This window comes from Nomascus leucogenys, chromosome 10, assembly GCF_006542625.1.
Source record: "Nomascus leucogenys isolate Asia chromosome 10, Asia_NLE_v1, whole genome shotgun sequence".
In the NCBI taxonomy this organism is placed as follows: domain Eukaryota; kingdom Metazoa; phylum Chordata; class Mammalia; order Primates; family Hylobatidae; genus Nomascus; species Nomascus leucogenys.
In genome coordinates, this window is record NC_044390.1 from 50,169,728 (window position 1) to 50,193,656 (window position 23,929).

The 23,929-nt window shown below is 42.2% G+C and overlaps 1 protein-coding gene across 1 annotated transcript in view; it reads left to right on the forward strand.

The window, feature by feature from the left end:
• Window positions 1-5,202: 5,202 nt before the first annotated feature.
• LOC100589703 (zinc finger protein 724) overlaps window positions 5,203-23,929 on the forward strand; it is a 29,204-nt gene continuing 10,477 nt past the window's right edge. The window contains exon 1 of the mRNA XM_030820300.1: window positions 5,203-5,311. Within this exon, the coding sequence (XP_030676160.1) occupies window positions 5,309-5,311 (3 nt within the window). The 5' untranslated portion in view covers window positions 5,203-5,308. The remainder of the gene's footprint in view (window positions 5,312-23,929) is intronic.

Genomic DNA, 23,929 nt, shown 5'->3' on the forward strand with positions numbered 1-23,929 from the left:
GTAATGGGATGCCTTAATAATGAACACTTTGAAGAACACCTTTGCCACATGTCCTCAGGACCTTCTGAGGGCTGTGTCATGGGATGTGGTCACTCATTTGACTCACAATAAATTTCTTCAAATATTTTAAAGAGTTTGACTCAGTCGACACAGTTGATGTGTGGAGCACTCTTGTTGTGCCAGCCAGTGTTTCAAAGCTGTTTAGATATTTTTGCTCATAAAATCTTCATCAGCAAAAACTCTGTAGATAAGTTTAATGATTCCTCGTGTCACAGACAAGGTGAAAGAAGAAAAAATTCAGGAACTTGCCCAAAGTCAGCCAGATAGGAAGTGGCTGAGCTAAAGTGTGCTCTGACCTACTCCTTCTTGCTTCCCTTTTACAGACAGTGCCGTTGTGCATTGATTAAACAACTATTCATTGAGCACCTGCCATGGGCTGAGCTCATGTGCACCTGTGATTGGCACTGGGAATATTTTTTTTTTTTTTTTTTTATTTAGGTTTGGTATGTGCAATGTGGTTTGTTACATATGTATCATTTTTTTTTTTTTTTTTATTTTTTTTTTTTCCCCCCAACAGTCCGGTGTGTTTTTCTGTGTCATTTTTTTTCATTCCTATGAGAGAAATTTTTTTTTTTCCTTGATTTTATGAATATTTTTCATTTCATTTCTACAAGAACAATTCATTTTTTATTGTAGTATTCATGTGTATATGTGGCACTGGGAATATAGTGGTAAACAAGACATAGCTCCCCGGAACAAAAGTATAAGGAAGTAAACAACGAACACCAAGATTATATCAAAGATGTGAAATGCCAGAACATGCTGCTGCTGTAAAGAATGTCCACAGGGTTATTGGGGGTAGCTTCTAATTAAAACCTAATTAGTAGGTTCTAATTAAAACCACCTCTAATTAAAAGGAGGTGGGTAAAGCAAACCTTTCCAGAGACTGCCAGAGCTGAGCCAGGTCTGGAGACTTACCAATGTGAGTACTTAGAGTTTGTCTCAGTTTCTTTGCAGCCCCTAAAATCTTAAGAATGTCTGAAAAGAGAAGTGTCTTTTGTATGTTAATGAGATTACTTCTGGCTGGAGGCTTCTGGACAGCCTCAGGACCAGGGTTGATTGCCAGAGAAATCAATTGTGTAATAGAGGATTAAAACTCTCAGCTGGCCAGGCATGGTGGCTCATGCCTGTAATCCCAGCACTTTGGGAAGCAGATCACCTAAGGTCAGGATTTCAAGACCAGCCCAGCCAAAATGGTGAAACCCCATCCCTAGTAAAAATACACAAATTAGCTGGGTGTGGAGGTGAGCACCTGTAATCCCAGCTACTCAGGAGGCTGAGGCAAGAGAATCACTGGAACCTGGGAGGTGGAGGCTGCAGTAAGGCGAGATCAAGCGACTGCACTCCAGCCTGGGTGACAGAGCAAGACTCCATCTCAAAAAAACAAAAACAAAAAAAAACTCTCAGCTTAACTCTTACCTCCTTGGATGGTAGAGAAGCCATCCGGGCTTTGTAAAAGTGAAAAGAGTGCCTTATTTGATTCAACTAAATAAATTGTTAAAGGGGAATATCAATGAAAAGCTCTTCCACCCCAGCCTCACTAATTAAAAGTACCAATTAGGGGAAGTTTTTTTGGTATACTGAAATTGCTTTCGGCCTTTCCATGCATATCATCCTTAAGAAAGGGCACACTCTTTAGCCAGGCGTGGTGGCGGGCGCCTGTAGTCCCAGCTACTCGGAGAGGCTGAGGCAGGAGAATGGTGTGAACCCGGGAGGCAGAGCTTGCAGTGAGCCGAGATTGCGCCACTGCACTCCAGCCTGGGTGACAGAGCGAGACTCCGTCTAAAAAAAAAAAAAAAAGCCACACTCAAACCAATCTGCAACCTCATGCCATTCTCAAAAAAACAAGGTTAATTTTAAGTTTATACCAAAAGTGCACAATTTAGCTGTTTTCATTAAGCCAACAATATAAGCATACGCAAGCAAAGATTATTCTGTCATGTGATGGGTTTTATCACTTATAACTCTTAGGGCAAATCTTACAGTATTGCAGGAATAATCATAAAACCACTTGTTTTTTTTTGTTTTGTTTTGTTTTTTGAGATGGAATCTCACTCTGTCAGCCAGGATAGAGTACAGTGGTGCAATCTCGGCTCACTGCAAACTCTGCTTCCTGGGTTAAAGCCATTCTCCCTCAGCTTCCTGAGTAGCTGGGATTATAGGCATGTGCAACCATACCTGGCCAACTTTTGGTATTTTTAGTAGAGACAGGGTTTCACCATGTTGTCCAGGCTGGTTTTGAACTCCTGACCTCAACTGATCCACCCGCCTTGGCCTTCCAAAGTGCTGGGATTATAGGCATGAGCCACTGTACCTGGCCAAAAACCCCTTGATTAAAAAAATGTTGCCGGACGCGGTGGCTCACAACCGTAATCCCAGCACTTTGGGAGGCCGAGGCGGATGGATCACAAGGTCAGGAGTTCAAGACCAGCCTGGCCAAGATGGTGAAACTCCGTCTCTACTAAAAATGCAAAAATTAGCCAGGCATGGTGGCAGGCACCTGTAATCCCAGCTACTCAGGAGGCTGAGGCAGAGAACTGCTTGAACCCGGGAGGCGGAGTTTGCAATGAGCCAACATCACGCCACTGCAATCCAGCCTGAGCGACGGAGTGAGACTCCATCTCAAAAAAAAGTTAACAAAATGCTAACAATATTTAAGACATTGCTGATACTATTTTACCAATAATTTTAAAGTCGCCTTATTTATTAAGGATTATACGTAAGTCACAAGCTTTTTTTTTTTTTTTTTTTTTTTTGAGATGGACTCTCATCCTCACCCAGGCTGGAGTGCAGTGGCACCATCTCGGCTCACTGCAAGCTCCGCCTTCTGGGTTCACGCCATTCTCCTGCCTCAACCTCCCTAGTAGCTGGGACTATAGGCGCCTGCCACTACGCCCGACTAATTTTTTGTATTTTTAGTAGAGACGGGGTTTCACCATGTTAGCCAGGATGGTCTCGATCTCCTGACCTCGTGATCCACCCACCTCGGCCTCCCAAAGTGCTGGGATTACAGGCGTGAACCACCGTGTCCAGCCTCTAATTTTTTATTTCTGATTTAAAGTTGGATGTCTTGGCCGGGCGCGGTGGCTCACTTTGGGAGGCCGAGGCGGGCAGATCACGAGGTCAGGAGATGGAGACCATCCTGGTTAACACGGTGAAACACTGTCTCTACTAAAAATACAAAAAAATTAGCTGGGCATGGTGGCAGGCCTCTGTAATCCCAGCTACTGGGGAGGCAGAAGTAGGAGAATAGCTCAAACCCGGGAGGTGGAGGTTGCAGTGAGCCAAGGTCACATTGCGCTGCTGCACTCCGGCCTGGGTGACAGAGTGAGACTCCGTCTCAAAAATAGAAAGAAATAAAGTTGGATGTCTTGTAAGGTAATGTTGAGTAATGCGGAAATACATGTAGACATTTCTGCATGAGATTTGTACTTATACTCACACAGACCCCCCACACCACAAAATAAAACAGATAACCACAGCCTGACCATTAGGGCCAAGGTCAAATAGCAAAATAAGTTTGTCTTTAATCTGTTTTCTTCATATATAAACATTGGAGGTCAAGACTGTGGACAGGGCTGGGCTCATGCCTGTAATCCGAGCACTTTGGGAGGCCAAGGCGGGTGGATCATGAGGTCAGGAGTTCAAGACCAGCCTGGCCAAGATGGTGAAACTGCCTCTACTAAAAATACAAAAATTAGCTGGGCATGGCGGTGGGCGCCTGTAATCTCAACTACTCAGGAGACTGAGGCAGGGAATTGCTTGAACCCGGGAGGTGGAAGTTGCAGTGAGCTCAGATCGTGCCACTGCACTCCGGCCTGGGCGACAGAGCAAGTCTGTCTCAAAAAAAAAAAGGCCTGGCGCAGTGGCTCACGTCTGTAATTTCAGCACTTTGGGAGGCGGGGGTGGGCAGATCACCTGAGGTCGGGAGTTCGAGACCAGCCTGACCAGCATGGAGAAACCCTATCTCTAATAAAAATACAAAAGATTAGCTGGGTGTGGTGTTGCAGGCCTGTAATCCCAGCTACTTGGGAGGCTGAGGTAGGAGAATTGCTTGAACCCGGGAGGTGGAGGTTGTGGTGAGCCAAGATCCTGCCATTGCACTCCAGCCTGGACAACAAGAGCGAAACTGTCTCAAGACTGGACAGACATGAAGACATAGAGCTTTCTTCTCCTGTCGCCCCATCACTTTTTGTTCACTGTCTAATCTGGAAGGAAGGTGGTCAACAGGTGGCCAGCAGTGGTCTATGTGTGGTTATTTTATTCTTGCTGCCTTCTGCTCTTTTATGGCCACTATCTGTTCCACCCTGGGAACTGAAGAGAGATGTTGGTAGGAAGAGGCTTTCCCCCACCTCTGATGTCCAGGTCCTTCACTCAGCTGACATCCCAGCTGCACTTCAATATGACAGCTATTGGCCACGTGTGGCTACTGGGTCCCTGGAATGTCGCTGGTCTAAACTGCAATGTGTTGGAAAGGTAAAATACAGAGTTAGTTTCAAAGATTTAGTTTACATATATATATATATATACACACATATATATTCATTACTTATTGCTCACATATTAAACTGATAATATTTTGGATATATTGGGTAAATTAAATTGTTACAATCAACTCCACCTTTTTCTTGTTTCTTGTATAGTAGAAAGTTGTATAGTAGAAAATTTAAAATTCACATGTGGCTTATATTTTATTTCAGAGGGATTGCCTTTTTAAAAAAATCTCAGGCTGCTTTTCAAATGCCAGAAACCAGGAAGATGATAAAAACTGAAATTTTAAAATTATGGTTATTTTTCATTTGTGAATAGCCATATAGTATGTTATTTATAAATACATGAAACCTTATACACGAGGTTAAATGCAAATACCGTACGGGGTGGGCCTGGCTCAGCTCAGGGAGGAAGCCCTGTCTGAAAAGGCTGCAGCTTAGGCTGTCAGTCTTTCTTCATTCAGTCCAGCATTTGGTCAGGTCTTCTGTCACTCAAGACCTGAAGGGGCCGGGCCTTAGACGTTTTCCAATCAGGGACGCTGAGCTGGGGACCGTCCAATCAGGCACGCAGCTGGAGCGGACAGGGCGGCTTCCGGGATTTGGCGGGGCCTTTGTCTCTAGCTGCAGCTGGAGCTTGTGGTCTCGTTTTCCGTGCTCTGTGTACCCTGCTCCTAGAGGCCCAGCCTCTTTGGCCCTGTGACCTGCAAGTATTGGGAGATCCACAGCTAAGACGCCGGGGCCCCCCTGGAAGCCTAGAAATGGTGAGAGTGGCGGTTCCGACATCCGGAGAGAGAGGGAGGGGCTGGTTGGAACCGGTGGGAAGTGGCTGTGGCGGACTCGGGCCTCCCCGCAGTCATTTCCACAAACTGCGCCCCGAGTTCTCCTTACCCAGCTCGGCCTCAAGTCCCCTTCAGCCATAAGATGGCGGCTTCGCTGACAGCCGGGGCCCCGGGCGTCTTGTCTCTTCCCTGCGCGGTGTCTGTGCCCTGACCTGAAGCCCTCTGGGGGTGGCTCTGCACCCGCAGCGCCGCGTCTCTCCCAAATTGTGCAGGGACCACGGGAGGGTAGTCAGGGGAGAATCCTGACTCGGGGAGAGGGTTCATGAATGGGAAGGGCTTTAGTCCGCTGCGTTTCCGGTTCATCTTTCCCCCTATTAAAAATTTAGGGCAGGCCGGGCGTGTTGGTTCACGCCTGTAATCCCAGCACTTCGAGAGGCCGAGGCGGGCGGATCACCCGAGGCCAGGAGTTCGAGACCAGCCTGGCCAACATGGCGAAAACCCCTCTCTACTAAAAATACAAAAATTAGTCTGGCGCAGTGGCCTACGCCTATAATCCTAGCACTTTGGGAGGCCGAGGCGGGCGGATCACGAGGTCAGGAGTTCGAGACCAGCCTGACCAACATGGTGAAACCCCCGTTTCTACTAGAAATACAAAAAATTAGCCGGGTGTGGTGGCGCGGTCCTGTAATCCCAGTTACTCAGGAGGCTGACGCAGGAAAATCGCTTGAACCCGGGAGGCGCAGGTTGCAGTGAGTCGAGATCACGCTATTTGCTTTCCAGCTTGGGTGACAGAGCTTGACTCCGTCTAAAAAAAAAAAAAAAAGAAGCCGGGCATAGTGGCGACTGCCTGTAATCCCAGCCACCCACCCGGGAGGCTGAGGCGGGAGAATCGCTTGAACCCGGGAGGAGGTTGCAGTGAGCCAAGATCGCGCTCAAAAAAAAAAAAAAAAAAAAAGGCAGTCTCCTTAAAAATATTAAAGAATTTCATCAAAGAGTGGTTCAAAAATTTTAGAGCACCCCTATGGGTTGTAGTTTTTGGTTCATAAGAGGGGCTTGAAGGACTTTTATAAGGTGCATGATGCAAAAATCCCAAATTCCATAATTGGTTAGGTCCAGTTATGTTCTTTCTGTCTTCTTCCTGTCTGTCTTTGTTTGTTTGTTTCTCTCCTCTTTTCTTCTTCTTTTTATTTATTTATTTATTTATTTTTTGAGACGGAGTCCTGCACTGATGCCCAAGCTGGAGTGCAGTGGCAAGATCTGCAACCTCCGCCTCCCGATTTCAAGCGATTCTCCTGCCTCAGCCTCCCCTGTAGCTGGGATTACAGGCGCCCATCACCATGCTCGGCTAAGTTTTGTATTTTTAGTAGAGATAGAGTTTCTCCGTGTTGGCCAGGCTGGTCTTGACCTCCTGACCTCAGGGGATCCACCGGCCTCGGCCTCCCTAAGTGGTAGGATTACAGGTGTGAGCCAGCGCTCCCTGCCTCAGTTTCTTAATTTCTTAATTTCTACTTTGAGGGTACAAATTTCCCGGTTATGTAATTGGAGCTTAATTGACAGTTTATAGTTGGTTAAGCCTGAATTTTATTTCCTCTAATGTAGTAATTTACAAAAAAAAAAAAATGCATTTGAGTTAGATTTTTTCTTTTTTTTCTTTTTTTTTTTTTTTTGAGATGGAGTCTCGCTCTGTCACCCACGCTGGAGTACAGTGGCGCGATCTCAGCTCACTGCAAGCTCCGCCTCCTGGGTTCACGCCATTCTCCTGCCTCAGACTCCCTAGTAGCTCGGACTACAGGCGCTCGCCAGCACACCCGGCTAATTTTTTGTATTTTTAGTAGAGACAGGGTTTCACCACGTTAGCCAGAATGGCCTCGATCTCCTGACCTCGTGATCCGCCCGCCTTGGCCTCCCAAAGTGCTGGGATTACAAGCGTGAGCCACCGCGCCCGGCCTGAGTTAGATTTTTTTCAAAGCAGGAATCCAGGGCCTAGATTTCCACCTCAGACTAATTGCCTATCACTTAACTATTTTCACACTCCACAGAGGACTGATTTTCCCCTGCATTTTTTTACATGTGTTCCAAGCAGGATCTCCCGTGTATCCCCCAGTTCTCCTTACCTCCAGCCTAACTCTGGCTTGAAGTAAAAATACATACTAAATTTCCAGTTCTGACAATCTCAAGAACTGAAAATTTAGTATTTTACTTCAAGGAACTGTCACCTTTCTCTCCCTAATTCACATTATGAACTATTTGTCCTTTAGTGTACATTTTTCATACTGTATTTTAATTATTTACCGACAACACTTTGGAAACATTTAAAAATTTGTTTTCTGTTTTTAAATATTTTCCATGAGAAGAAAGCAAAGAGTAATCCCCTGACACTGTATTGTAAAAAATATCTGTGCCTCTTTTTCTTTTATCTTCCCTAAGCACAGAGATGATAATGTTTTGGGGGTCAATGTTTTTTGGAAACTTTATGGGGTGATGTGTCCTTAACCACCCTTTAGTTTTTTCCTGGTCCTGTACTATCTGAATAAACCAAGATACCCACCATGTCTGTCTGCTAGAGTTAGTATCAGCTCTTGGGTCATTTTCTCTTATAGAACAAGCTGAGGTATGGAGTGTAGCCTCTCAAGAAGAAGGTGAATGTTCTGGGGCCTAGAGGGATCTCCTGGTGTATTCTGCCTTTGAAAAGCTAACCCTTTGAGACATTAAGATTGTTTTTATCCAAGCCAGCTTCCATTTCTTGGAGACATATTGCTGGTCAGCAATCAGACGCTGGTATTGAGGGGAAAACAGAAATAATTTCTGCCACCTGGATTCTCTAAGATTTGTGAAAAAAAATTGTATCCCCAAAGACAGAAAAAAAACCTCACCTCAGTGAGCTAGTACAAGAACTTGCCAAGTAAAATGCACTTGGGGCACTCATTGGGGCGTAATGCAGTGTCTCCTGAGAGGGTTGTCATCGGGCACTGAAGTGAGCAGGATGGGGTGGGAAAATCTCTCCAGGGATTGGATGGCCTGACTTGACACATGAGTCAGACACATCTGTTTTCTAATCAGCACTGCCACTCCTTTGTTTTGTCACCTTGAAAAGATTTGTTCACTTATACTGACTTTTTTAAACTGTAAATTGTATTTTATTAGTAGAGCTTGAAAGGTGAGAAAATATTTACAAAAACATAAAATAGGTTTCAAAAAATACCTAATCATATATTCCATTGTTAAAAATTCTCATTTACTTCTTTTTCCCCATGTGAGTGTAGAAATTTTCTCAGGTGTGTTTTTTATTTTTTGAAATGAAGTCTCATTTTGTTGCCAAGGCTGGAGTGCAGTGGCATGATCTCAGCTCACTGCAGCCTCTGACTCCCAGGTTCAAGCGACTCTCCTTCCTCAGCCTCCTGAGTAGCTGGGATTACAGGTGCTCGCCACCATGCCCGGCTAATTTTTGTATTTTTAGTAGAGACGAGGTTTCGCCATGTTGGCCAGGCTGATCTTGAACTCCTGACCTCAGGTGATCCGCCCACCTCGGCCTCCCAAAGTGCTGGGATTACAGGTGTGAGTCACCGTGCCCAGCCTTCTCAGGTGTGTTTTTTTGCCTGGGTGTTTTCAAACACAATTTCAAGCGTTAGCTTTTAGAGAGCTATCAAGGAAAAGAATAAGGAAAATTTCTCTTCCGTTTTGGCTGTAGAAAATGAATACATTTTCACAAGAAAATGTGGTAGATAATTGCTGAGTTACATAGATTCATAAAAACATCAGTTCCTCCTATTGCAGGGTAAATTTCTGAGAGTGAATATCTCTGTTCTATATCCTGTAATCTTGATGTATGAGTTTAATGCTAATTTTTTTTTTTTCCCCCGAGACAGAGTCTTGCTCTACTGCCAAGGCTGGAGTGCAATGGTGCGATCTAGGCTCACTGCAACCTCCAACTCTGGGTTTAAGCAATTCTCCTCCCTCAGCCTCCAGCGTACCTGGGATTACAGGTGCATGCCAGCACGCCCAGCTAATTTTTGTATTTTTAGTAGAGACGGGGTTTCACCAGGTTGGCCAGGCTGTTCTTGAACTCCTGACCTCGTGATCTGCCCGCCTCGGCCTCCCAAAGTGCTGGGATTACAGGTGTGATCCACTGTGCCTGGCCGATGCTAAATTTTTTTTTTTTTTTGGCTTTTTTTTTTTATTATTAATTTTTTTTGCACACAAAACAATAAACATTTTCTAAAAATACATACAAACAAAAAGATGCATATCAAACATATTAGGAAGGTTGCACATGGGAAGTCGGGGAATAGAAATGGGGGGTGGGAATTAAAATAAATGAGAGAGGGACTTTATATGGATCAGTGATAATAACTCAATCCTCTGACAAAGAAGAAGGAGAAGGAAGAGGAAGAAAAAGAAAGTGGGATAAAGGATCAGAAAGGGAGGAAAATAGAAAAAATTAGAGTATGACTCCGGGATAGACCTGTTTTGTTGTCACTGAGTTGGTTGGTTGGTTTGTCTGTTGTATTTTTCATGTTTCGCCATGTTGGCCAGACTGGTCTCGAACTCCTAGCCTGAAGTGATCAACCCGCCTCGGCCCCCCAGAGTGCCGGGACCACAGGCGTGAGCCACTACGTCCAGCCCCCACATTGCTTCTGGCCTCCGTGGTAGACCTCCCAGACGGGGCGGTTGGGCAGGGGCGGTCGGGCAGAGGCGCTCCCCACATCCCAGATGGGGCGGCCGGGCAGAGGCGCTCCTCACTTCCCAGACGGGGCGGCCAGGCAGAGACGCCCCTCACTTCTTCCCAGATGGGGCGGACTAAATTTTATAAGATAAAACTTAGTACCTCCTAGAGGTATCCCCATATGACTAATTGTTTACTACATGATTTATAATGGAGATAATAAAGTAGTACATTTATTGTCTAAAAGAAATAGATTCTTTTGCTTTTCTTGTTGAAGTATAAAACGTAAGCACCTTAAATTTTTTTTCTTTTATATGAGCACTGTGTTTGAGTAATTTTACTGGATTTTTCAAACACTGAGTTTCAAAACCTGAGTGAATAACTTACTTGAAAATTAAAGCTTGAGCCCAGTGACTCCCAAGCTAAAGGCTCATATTGAACCTGCAAAAGAAGGTTATTAAAGGCCCAGTTAGTTCTTCCTGGGGAGCCTCCCCTGCAGATTTCCTAGCCTGCTCACTCCAGCCATGGAAGAAGCCTTTTATCTGAAGAGAAGCTATAGAGCCCTGGAAAGCTGGGGACCCACAGACAGATGCAGTTAAGATGGAATGGGACCGAAAGGATCTTACTGAAGATAAAGTTGTTCTTGCTTTGAGGCGTTTCTAGACTTTTAAAAATAAAGTTAGATTTATATTAAAAAAAATTAAGTTCCAAAGGAGTATTGCAACAGGAGGAAGTACCAGCTATAAGATCTTTAAGGATCTCAAAGGTTAGGCAGACAAGGGTGGGTTTTTTCATAGGAAGGAGCAACCAAAGTGAGAAACAAGGTGGGAGGGGAGTGGCAAATGGAGGGTGAAAAAATCAGATTCTAAATCAGATAATTTTTTTTTTTTTTTTTTTGAGACGGAGTCTCACTCTCACCCAGGCTGGAGTGCAGTGGTGCGATCTCCGCTCACTGCAAGCTCCGCCTCCCGGGTTCACGCCATTCTCCTGCCTCAGCCTGTTGAGTAGCTGGGACTACTGGCGCCGGCCACCACACCCGGCTAATTTTTTGTATTTTTAGTAGAGACCGGGTTTCCCCGTATTAGCCAGGATGGTCTGGATCTCCTGACCTGGTGATCCATCCGCCTCGGCCTCCCAAAGTGCTGGGATTACAGGGGTGAGCCACCGCGCCTGGCTAAATCAGAGAATGTTTAGCATGTTCTTAGGAGGAGCATGTAATGGGGTTGTATGTTGGCTTAGACTGAGGGTAGCTCAAAAGTTCAGGAGCTGTGGGAAGGAGATAAACTTAAGTTTGATTAAGTAGTATTTTATTTTGACCACTGAAGACAAATTCAGCTGAGTTTTCTAAGGGAATAAGAAAATGGGCAGAATCTGTGTCTGGCTATGTGATAGGTAAGAAAAGAGTGCATCATCTAAGTCATAATGGGATGTGTGTTTCTTTCCATAAACTGTTTCTGGAGCACACAAAAGATGGAGAATTTTATTAATTATAGCCATTTACCAGGATTACTTACGTGCTTCATCTTTCCCCACCTCTTTTCTTTGTCTTACACATTTCTTTCATTTGACTTTTCTTGGGTTATATCTTTTATAATAATCCGGTCAACATAACTACAGTGTTTTTCTGAGTACTGTGTATAGCACTATTAAGTTATTGAACTTGAGCAAGTTTATGGGAGTCCTGAATTTTTAAAACAGTAGCTCATAATGGGCTCATAATTTAGAAGCATAAATGGGCCCATGGGGTTTGTTACTGGCAGCTGTAGTAAGAACAGTATTTTGAGACCAAGCCCTGAATCAGGGCCTGTGCTGACTCTGGGTGGTGTCAGAATTTAAATGTTAGAAAAGAATTGGTGTTGGAGAGTTGCTTGGTGTTCAGCAAACTCTATAGATTTTGTGTCAGAATAAAAATACCATAAAGGTCTAGCCTGGAATAAAACTGAGTGTCTGGGAATGGGAGGCTCTGCTCCTATGTATTGGCTGTCACACTGCCCATTGTTTTCTGATTCCTGGTCTTAGAGTGAGAGAGGACTGAAAACTTAGAGGAAAGAAGCTCTGATGGCAGACCTTCTCTTTCCACAGTTGCCACCGCAGGATTCCCACCGACTCACAATCATGCCCACTAGACACTGATGCATTCACACCCCTCTCAGGACAAGACACCACCCTCAGGAACTTCACCACAGCATTTTTGATTCTAGCATTTCTTGCAAAAATCCTTCAAACGTGTCTACGAGTCTCCTGGCATATTCCCGTTCCCCAGACACTGAATCTGCAGCAGCAACCTGTTTTCCCCACCAACTTAGGGTTCTGGGCCACTTGTTCATAATCTCACGTGCCTGCATGGACCCAGAAATAAATAGCACAAACCAGTCTTTCAGCTTACGTATTGCACTTACCCCTACCCGTCGAGTTTTTTCCTTTCAACTTTTAATTTTAGTTCAGAGGTACACATGCAGGTTTATTACATAGGTAAAATTGTGTCATGAAAGTTTGATGTAGATTATTTTTTCACCAAGGTACTAAGCATAGCAACAAACAGGTACTTTTTAAAATTTATTTAATTTAATTTTTTTTTTTTGAGATGGAGTTTTGCTGTTGTTGTCCAGGCTGGAGTGCAATGGTGTGATCTCGGCTCACTGCAGCCTCTGCCTCCTGGGTTCAAGTGATTCTCCTGCGTCAGCCTCCCAAGTAGTGGGGATTACAAGTGCCTGCCACCATGCCCGGCCAATTTTTATATTTTTAGTAGAGACGAGGTTTGACCATGTTGGCCAGGCTGGTCTTGAACTCCTGACCTCAGGTGATCTGCCCAACTCAGCCTCCAAAAGTCGTGGTGTTACAGGAATGAGCCATTGTGCCCGGCCCAAACAGGTCTTTGTCCTGCCAACCTCAATTAGGCCTGTGTCTGTTTTTCCCCTCTTTGCATCCATGTGTTCTTATTATTTAGCTCTTATAAATGAGATAGTACATTTGTTTTTCTCTTTCTGTATCAGTTTACCTTTTTTTTTTTCTTTGAGATGGACTGTCACTCTGTCACTCAGGCTGGACTGCAGTGGCATGATCTCAGCTCACTACAACCTCTGCCTCCCAGGTTCAAGCGATTCTCCTGCCTCAGCCTCCTGAGTAGCTGGGATTACAGGCACGAGCCACCACACCTGTCTAGTTGTTGTATTTTTGGTAGAGACGGGGTTTCACCATGTTGGCCAGGCTGGTCTGGAGCTCCTGACCTCAAGGAAGCTGCCCTCCTTGGCCTCCAAAAGTACTTGGATTACAGGTGTGGGCCACCATGGCTGGCCTTTCTGCATTAGTTGTCTAAGGATAATGGGCTTCAATTTCATCCATGTGGCTGCAAATGAAATGATCTTGTTCCTTTTTTATGGTCATACAGTATTCCATGATATTTACGTATTGTATTTTCTTTCTTTCTTTTTTTTTTTTTTTTTTTTTTGAGATGCAGTTTTGTTCTTGTTGCCCAGGCTGGAGTGCAATGGCGCGATCTTGGCTCACTGCAACCTCCGCTTCCCGGGTTTAAGCTATTCTCCTGCCTCAACCTCCCAAGTAGCTGAGATTACAGGCATGTGCCATCACACTTGGCTAATTTTGTATTTTTAGTAGAGCTGGGATTTCATCATGTTGATCAGGCTGGTCTTGAACTCCTGACCTCAGATGATCCACCTGCTTCAGCCTCCCAAAGCGCTGGGATTACAGGTGTGAGCCACCGCGCCTGGCCCGTATTATTATTGTTATTATTATTATTATTATTTATTTTTTTAATATACGGAGTCTCGCTCTGTGGGCTGGGCTGGAGTGCAATGGCATGATCTTGGTTCACTGCAACCTCTGCCTTCTGGGTTCAAGCCATTCTCCTGCCTCAGCCTCCCAAGTAGCTGGGATTACAGGCACGTGCCACCAAGCCCGGCTAGTTTTTGTATTTTTAGTAGAGACAGGGTTTCACCATGTTGGCCAGGCTGGTCTCGAACTCCTGACCTCGTGATCCACCCGACTCAGCCTCCCAAAGTGCTGGGATTACAGGTGTGAGCCACAGCGCCCGGCTGTATATTTTCATTAAAAAAAATTTTTTTTTCTATTTTATTTTATGAAGAGACAGGGTCTTATTCTGTCACCCAGGCTGAAGTGCAGTGGCATGATCTTGGCTCACTGCAACCTTAACATTCTGGGATCAAACAAGCCTCCTACCTCAGGCTCCCAGGTATCTGGGACTACAGGCACACGTCACCATGCCCAGCTAATTTTTCTTTTAGTATTTTTTGTAGAAATTGGGTTTCTTTATATTGTCCTGACTGGTCTCAAACTCCTGAGCTCAGGCAATCTGCCTGCCTCAGCCTCCCAAAGTTCTGGGATTACAGGCATGAGTCATCATGCCTTGTCAGTATGGCCATTTTAATGATATTGATCTTCTCTGTCCATGACCATAAAATAGTTTGTATTTGTTTGTGTCATCTCTGACTTTGAGCATTATTTTGTAATTGTTGTCATAGAGACCTTTCACTTCCCTGGTTAGCTGTATTCCTAGATACCTTATTCTTTTTGTGGCATTTTTTAATGTGATTGTGTTTTTGGTTTGGCTTTTGGCTTGTATGTTGATGTGTAGAGGTGCTACTTATTTCTGCACCTTTGTTTTGTATTTTGAAACTTTGCAGAAGTTGTCAGTTTATAGAGCATTTCTGCCAAGACTATAGGGTTTTCTAGATACTGAATCATGTCATCTGAAAACAGGGATAGTTTGATTTCCTCCTTTCCTGTGTGGGTGCATTTTATTTATTTCTCTTGCCTGATTTCTCTAGCCAGGACTTCCAATTCTCTGTTGACTAGGAGTGGTGAGAAAAGGCGTCCTTATCTTGTGCCAGTTTTCAGAAGGAATGCTTCCAGCTTGTGTCCATTTAGTATGTTGGCTTCAGATTTGTCATAGATAACTCATTATTTTGAAGTATGTATCTTCAATGCCTAGTTTGTTGAGGGTTTTATACATGAACAATGTTACATTTTATTGAAAGTTTTTTCTGCATCTATTGAGATAATTTTGTGGTTCTTTAGTTCTGTTTATGTGATGAATCAGATTTATTGATTTTTTGTATCTTGAACCAACCTTGCATTCCAGTGATAAAGCCTACTTGATTATAGTGGATTAGCTTTTTGATGTGCTGCTGGATTTGGTTTGCCCATATTTTGTTGAGGATTTTTGCAGCAATGTTCATCAAGGATATTAGCCTGAGGTTTTCTTCTTTGTTTTGTCTCTGCCAGGTTTTGGTATCAGAATGATGCTGTAATATAATGAGCTGGGGAGAAGTCCCTTCTTAATTTTTTGTAATAGTTTTAGAAGGCATTATATCAGCTTTTCTTTTTACACTTGGTAGAATTCAGCTGTGAACTTTCTGGTCTTGGATTTTTTTAGTTGGTAGCCTATGTACTACTAACTTAATTTTGGAGCTTGTTATTGATCTATTTAGGGCTTCAACTTGTTTGGTCTTGAGAGAATTTATTTGTCTAGAAATTTATCCATTTCCTTTAGATTTTCTAGTTTTTGTGTATAGAGGTGTCTATAGTAAACTTCAATAGCTATTTGTATTTTTGTGGGGTCAGAGGTAATGTCTCTGTAGTCTTTTTTTTTTTTTTTTTTTGATGAGATAGAGTCTCGCTCTGTTGCCCAGGCTGGAGTGCACTGGCATGATCTTGGCTCACTGCAACCTCTGCCTCTGGGGTTTAAGCAATTTTCCTACCTCAGCCTTTCAAGTAGCTGGGATTACAGGCATATGCCACCACGCCTGGCCAAATTTTTGTATTTTTAGTAGAGACAGGGTTTCACCATGTTGGTCAGGCTGGTCTTGAACTCCTGACCTCAGGTGATCCACCTCCCAAATTGCTGGGATTACAGGCATGAGCCACTGTGGTTGGCCTCTGTTGCCATTTTTTTTTTTTTAGGCGGAATCTCACTCTGTCACCTAGGCTGGAGTGCAATGGAATGATCTCAGATTACTAAAACCTTCACCTTCCTGGTTTAAGCAATTATGTGCTTAAATCTGCTGTTTACAAAAGACAGACAAAACCTGGCCTGTTTTAGGATCTACCACTTTCCTTAAATGTTCAGTTCCATTATGTCACATTTAAGCATGAGTGACTCCATTTTGCTTAGGTTTGTCTGTTTGGACAAGCTCAGTCCAGAATAATGTCTTCCAATAATTTTGTTTAAAATTGTCTCCTTTTTTGGTCAGAGTGCGACCAAAACTCTGGGCCTTAGTGCCATTCTCAGTTTTCATCCTTTTTGGGTTTTGTCCTTATCTTTTTTTTTTTTTTGACAGAGTCTCGCTGTGTTACGCAGGCAACCTCCGCCTCCTGTGTTCAAGTAATTGTCTTGCCTCAGCCTCCCAAGTAGCTGGGACTACAGGTGTTCACCACCTCACCTGGGTAATTTTTGTATTTTTAGTAGAGATGGGGTTTCACCATGTTGGCCAGGCTGGTTGGTCTCGAACTCCTGACCTCAGGTGATCCACCTTCCTTGGCCTTTCAAAGTGCTAGGATTACAGGCGTGAGTCACGGCACCTGGCCCCCTGTTGTCATTTTTAATTGTGCTTATTTGGATCTTCTATTCTTTCTTCACTAATCTTGCTAGTGGTTTATCTTCTTAATTTTTTTCAAAGATTTAACTCCCGGATTACTTGATATTTTCTATGACTTTTCATTTCTAAATTTCCTTCAGTTCAGATCTAATTTTGGTTATTTCTTGTCTTCTGCTAGCTTGGGAATTGGTTTTCTCTTGCTTTAATGATTGATTGAAACACAGTCTCGCTGTGTTGCCTAGCCTGGAGTACAATGGAACGATCTTGGCTCACTGCAGCCTCTGCCTCCTGGGTTTAAGGGATTCTCCTGCCTCAGCCTCCCGAGTAGCTGAGATTACAGACGAGTGCCCCCATGCCTGGCTAATTTTTGTATTTTTAGTAGAGACAGGGTTTTACTGCCCAGGTTTGTCTTGAACTCAAGTGATTCACCTTCGTCGGCCTCCCAAAGTGTTGGGATTACAGGAGTGAGCCACCATTCCCGGCCTCATTCATTTATTTATGATGATAGGTATTTAAATTGATAGATTTTGATGTGAAATTTCCTTCTTAACACTGTGTTGGCTGTGTTGTAGCAATTCTGGTTTGTGTATCTTTGTTCTTCTTATTTGTTTCAAAGAACTTAGTGATTTCTGCTTAATTTTATTATTTACCCAAAAGTCATTCAGGTGAAGGTTTTTAAATTTCCATGTAATTGGATAATTTGAAGTGGTTTTCTTTGTAATGAATTGTATCTTTACCAACCTGTGGCCTAAGTGTGTGTTTGGTATGACTTTGGGAAAATTGAATTTGCTGAGGATTGTTTTATTTCTGATTGTGTGGTCAATTTTAGAGTATGTGACGTGGTGATGAGAAGAATGTATACTATGTTGATTTCAGTTGGACAGTTCTATAAATGCCAGTTAGCACTATTTGGTTAAATGTTGAGTTTAAGTCCTGATATCTTTAATTTTTTTGCTTCAGTGATATAATAGTGTCAGTGGGGTGTTGTAGTCTCCCACTATTATTGTGTCAGAATCCAACTCTCTTCATAGGTCTCTAAGAACTTGCTTTATTCATATCCACTAATGGATTTTTTTAGAACACCTTTCTTCTGCTTTTTTCTTTAATGTGCCCAAGGCTACTCCTTAGATGCCTGAACCTACAGTCTACTGAAATTCAGATGCCCAAGAGATCAAGAACCTGTCCAGAGATTTAGCTGTTTTTGTTTTTGTTTTTTGAGATGGAGTCTCACTCTGACGCCCAGGCTGGAGTGCAGTGGCATGATCTCGGCTCACTGCAACCTCTGCCTCCTGGGTTCAAGCGATTCTCCTGCCTCAGCCACCCGAGTAGCTGGGATTACAGGTGCATGCCACCATGCCCGGCTAATTTTGTATTTTTAGTAGAGACAGGGTTTTGCCATGATGGCCAGGCCGGTCTCCTGACCTCAAGTGATCTAACCACCTCGGCCTCGTAGAGTGCAGAGATTACAGGCATGAGCTACCATGCCTGGTCGAGATTTGGCTGTTATAGGAGAAAATATAAATTAGAAATAAGAGTCTTTATTTTCTTACCTTATAAAAAGGGAGGATATTTTGTTCATCTCTCTTTATTGAAGCATTTTGATTATATGTAGATATTCTCTGCTTTTTTGAAATATACGTAAATCACATTTACAGCTAAAGAAACCTTTTGTCGTTCTTTCTGACTCAGGATTGTCTTTATCTAGGACCTCAGAACCATTGCAGTATTTTTGCTTTGGAAAAGGTTTTTTTGTTTTTTGTTTTTTGAGACTCGCTTCCAGGCTGGAGTGCAATGGCGTGATCTGGGCTCACTGCAAGCTCCGCCTCCCGGGTTCACGCCATTCTCCTGCCTCAGCCTCCCGAGTAGCTGGTACTACGGGCGCCCGCCACCATGCCTGGCTAATTTTTTGTATTTTTAGTAGAGATGGGGTTTCACCGTGTTAGCCAGGATGGTCTCCATCTCCTGACCTTGTGATCCGCCCTCCTCAGCCTCCCAAAGTGCTGGGATTACAAGATTTGTTGTTGTTGTTGTTGTTGTTGTTTTCAGTCTCTTAAAGTAGATACAGATTTGTTTAGATTAAAGCTCATTTTAAGAGCACCCAAAAAGTGGAGCACAAAGATAGGATTAAACTTAGCAATACAGAATGATAAAGACTAAAAGATGCAGAGGAAGTTTCTTTGACAAAAAACTGATTATCCAGTGTAATTATCCAATATTTGCAGGCTGAAGTACTTACACTGCAAAAGAAAGAACAGTTCAGTGTATAAACTCAACAGTAGAGTCTATGGTTATGCTTTGGTTCCTGTTTACTACTTCAAAACAATTAGCATGGTTATGTGTAGTGTTTGGAGACAACTTGCATTCGTGTGAATTATACAGTATTTTCTCTTTTTTTTTTTTTTTTTTTTTTTTTTTAAAGACAGAGCCTTGCTCTGTTGCCCATGCTGGAGTGCAGTGGCATGATCTTGGCTGAGTAGCTGGGATTACGGGCATGAGCCACTGCGCCCGGCCTAAATTATACGGTATTTTCTACAATATTATGAATATAAGACCACAATATTTATTTTGGATGAATGTCTTAGTCATTTTAATATTAGTCATACTTTTGAAAAATAAGTATTATAAATAAATTATGGTTACAGAAAATTAAAAAAAATTCTACATTATTACTAGTACATTAAAATTATTTATGCTTAGATATTTATATCTAATATCCGAAAAAATTCACCACAAAGTTGTTACAGTAGATATTAGCCTGACATGCATATTAATTTGCCCAATAGATATAGGTAAGCATGATTTCAGTATCTTTTATTTTACTAAACTTGAATACTGCTATTACAGTACAAATAAACATGATGGGCAATGTGACCATGCAAGAAATACAATAGCTTTTAAGTTAACTATGTTGTAAGCTCAAATATATTTTACTGTATAAACAAAGTCAGATGCTGATTCTTCATCAAAAAGTGTTGGTGAAGGCTGGGTGCGGTGGCTCATCTCTGTAATCCCAGCACTTTGGGAGGCCAAGGTGGACAGATCACTTGAGGTCAGGAGTTTGAGACCAGCCTGGCTAATATGGTGAAACCCTGTCTCTACTAAAAATACAAAAATTATCCAGGGGTGGTGGGGGGTGCCTGTAATTCTAGCTACTCAGGAGACTGAGGAAGGAGAATCGCTTAAACTTGGAAGGTGGAGATTGCAGTGAGCTAAGGTCACACCACTGCACTCCAGCATATGTGAGAGAGCAAGACTCTGTCTCAAAAAAAAAATAAAAATAAAAATGAGCTGTTGGAAATTGTCAGATGTATTCCAATATAAATCCCCCATTTAATGGCTAGGAGACGAGAGAGCAGCAGAGATAAAAGAGAAACTTTATAAAATTTTGCTGAGAATATGTCCCCTTTCTTCATAATGCTCATGCTTCTCATGCTGAGAGTAGCTGTGCAGTTTAGTGTTTAGAGAGACGTTTATTTTAGGGGAACATTTTCTGGCCAACATGATCAATCTTATATCTAATCTGAGTTTTTTTTTTTAAGATGCTCTTCTTTTTTACTCTCAATATAATTTTACTAAGATGAAGAGCGATTTTTCTCTCCAATGCTTTGGGTGTCTGTTTTAGAAGCTCTATTACTATCCCATGGTGTCGTGAATGAGGTGGGCTGTCACAGGGAGAACTCTTAGAGGTATCTCCATGCGGACTCATGCTGAAAATCCAGCAGTATTTTTTTCATGTCACCATTATAAATAGAAACTGAAGCTGAAACACTGCTCCCATTCCCATTATCATGAAGGTGCAATTTCAGCCAGGAGGGCTGAAGGCTCTTCTCCTGTAGCTCAGGCTTCATTACCTGATGTGGGACTGGAGTGCTGCTCTGGCAGTTGGGGTTCATGTAAGATGTGAGCTGCCAGCTGTGAGCCCTATGGTAGGAGTCAAGAAAGGACACTGGCTATCAGGAAAGGGCAAGCAGAGTCTAGTGCTCAGGGAGTACAGAGCCATTGATTGCTTAAAATGTAAATAGCCAAAAAGATAACTCGCTAAGTTGCAAAATTACCTCCTGTCATGAGGATGTGAAAAGTTAATTTTGTCATTGATTATAACCAAATAGCATACACGGATCGCCTCCCCCATTACCAGGTGAATTTAGGATGAACCATGTATTACATGGTGCTGTAAATTCTTTTACTTGTGGACTAATTATGGGAGTCTCTTTTTGTCTTTGCAATCTCTTAAGAAGACTGACTGTGATGCATGTCACATTCTGGTTTAATTGTGTAATGAAACAGTTTACTTTCTGTTCTGTCATTTTGGAGTTTCTCTAGGGCTGGAGAAATTTTTTTTTTAACTATATTTTCCAAACACTGTCTAGAGTTACTAGACGTGATATGAACACATACGGTTCCAGCCAAACTTTACTCTGGAGGGGACTTTTCCTCTCAGGCTTCCAGTCACTTCAGATTTCTACAAACTTCACAGGGTGTGGCAATCAGCTATTTTACCTCTTATTTCAGTCTGGCCCCACCTTGAAGTCTGGCCTCACAGAACTGATTGGAAGTTTTGACTGGTGAGTCTGTTACATTTTTAGAGCTGGTGCTCACAATTTTCCGAAACCCGAAAGCAGATAAAATTGGAAAAAAAAAAGTATGTATTTTAGCATCTTAATTTTTAAATTTTCTATTAAACCAGTGCTTGCAGAGACATTTAGCAACTTGTTTTCTATTCCTGCAGATCCAGTAGTTGCTCCACAAATCACAAACAAGTAAATATGAACACAGTAAAAATTTCTTTAAACTACATTAAATTCTTCCTTTCTGTATCCCTCTCATCTGTCTATATTTAGTGTTCTATACATTTTTTAAAAAAACCAAGGACAGAGAAACAGAAGATGAAATAAAAATGCTAAGCTCTTAATCTAAATCCTAGGAATTATTAAACATCTGTGCTGACTCCCAGTTTGTTATGAGAATTAAATCACATAATGTGTTATTCCAAGCACAGTGGTCTGTAACATACTCTTGAGCACATAGTATCTGCTTTATAAACATTTCAATAGTACGTGTTGTTTTCCAAGTGTAGACTTATTCAGGCATTGCTACTTTCTGTTGCCTCTGTAAACTTTAAAGAACCAGCAAAGAATATGATACTTAAAGATGGAGATTTGTTGTCTTCATTTGTGCCAGAAGTATTTGTGTTGTGACAAGAGTGCTGAGTGTAAGGGACTCTGTGCTGTGCCTGCTTCTCTAACCAATTCTAATGATGAGACTAGAAGAAGCAACATCAGCATTGACAGGGGACTTACTTAAAACACACATTCATGAACCCTTTGAAAACCTGCAGAATCAAAATACATAGGGAAGGTCAAAAGTTACCAAGTGATTTATAAGCTTATTAAATATTACAAGGCAGCTGGGTGTAGTGGCTCATGCCTGTAATCCCAGCACTTTGGGAGACCGAGGTGGGTGGATCACCTGACGTCAGGAGTTCCAGAGCAGCCTGTCCCACATGGTAAAATCCCATCTCTACTAAAAGTACAAAAATTAGCCGGGCATGGTGGTAGATGCCTGTAATCTCAGCTACTTGGGAGGCTGAGGCTGGAAAATCTCTTTAACCCAGGAGGTGGAGGTTGCGGTGAGCAGAGATTGTGCCATTGCGCTCCAGCCTGGATGACAAGAGCAAAACACTCTCTAAAAAATAAAAATAAAAAAAATAAAAATAAAAAAAATTGCAAGGCAATGCTTAGCTAAATAGTTATCAGCTGGACTTCTATTAGGTTGGTGGAAAAGTTAATTGACTTTTTTGCCATTCTAAGTAATGTGGATTACTTAGGTGTAGGCACTCAAATTACATGCCTAATTATTAGAAATCCCTTTACTTGTGCCCTCTTCACAGGTTCTGTTTATTGTTTTGTGTGGACACATTTATGTTTTTTTAATTAAGTACCTCATGTGACTCTAAGGTAAGGCCAGAATCAACTATGAGGGGTTCAAGATACATTCATGAGAGTTAAGTTTTACTTTTCCACTGAAGGATGGTCACAGGGCCTGTTCTGTTTGGGTTTGGTAAAGACAGGGCAGCGTGGCCCATATTTCCATTATTGTAGCAGAAATTGCTGGTGTCTGTGGTGGGGAGGGTACCTAAGGACAGGAAAGGAGAAACTTCTATTTTTCTCTTCATTGTTTCTGAATCTTTTCTGAAGATTCACCCGGAAATGGGTGGACTTTTTCTGAGGGTCTTGGTCCTTCTGCCTGTGGGTGTGGTCGTAGCATGTAAACAGGTGGCATTTTCTCAAGATGCAGGTGTAATTTGTCCAGAAAATCTCATCAGAAAATAAATCCCAGAGAAGGAGGAGATAGAGGAAAAAGTTGCATTTTTTTTATCCACTAACCATGTCTCAGATCAAGAGCTGTGTCCACTCTGCCTCCAGAATGCTGTGTGTTTAGTACTTGCAAACCTTGACTTCTATACTTGTGTTTTTTTCTCCCTAATAAGTTTGTTTTAACTACTTTTTAAAATTCTTATGATAATTAAGGGTCTGTGAAAAATATTTCCTATATACCAGAGCCTTTTCTAAATTTTTTACATTAGGGCTTTTTATATGCCTTGCAAAATTCTCACCATTAATTTATGATCTGCAGTATTAAAAGTGTTCTTTTTGTGGCTGTTGAACTTGGAAAAGTGTGGATACTCAAGATTGCTATTGGGGAAAAGCTGGGATCCTTAGTAAAGATGGAGAACATGTAATGTTGAAGTTCCATTTGTGTTTGCTATTAGCCCTATGCAGAACAGAATTAAGAAAATGCTTATTTAAACAGGATGGCATTTATTACCCAGAAAGTTCTGAAAAAAATTATCAGGAGATACTTGTTCTCTAGGGTACTAAGGAAAGACTACTTAAAATCACTATTAAACATTACAGAACATAGAAGATACCGGTATCTTGAACTTTGCATAAAACTGATGTTTCCATATGGTTGAATTTAGACTATAATTTACTTATTGGGAACAACATTCCAGCAGTGATGCTGTGTCCTTCTGTGTGTTTTAGCACACCATAAAATTTGTCCTAGTGCAGTTGATGCTAATGATTCACTTGGTTAAAGAGCTGTCAGATTTTTTTCACTATAGAGTTAATTATTTTTTCTTCATTATTAAGTATCTTTATGCAGCTGATTTGTATAAATTATCAAATGTAATCTGGCAGCTGCTCTTCTTTCTTAGGGTTTCTTTGCATATATCTGGTTTTGGAAAATGAAGGCTGTCATCTCTCTCTTATAGGCCATAAAAACTGGGGGGAAAAAAAACAGGTTATTTCACTTATTGGATGTTTGATAAAATATTGTTCTTTGTGGCAAAATCATTGG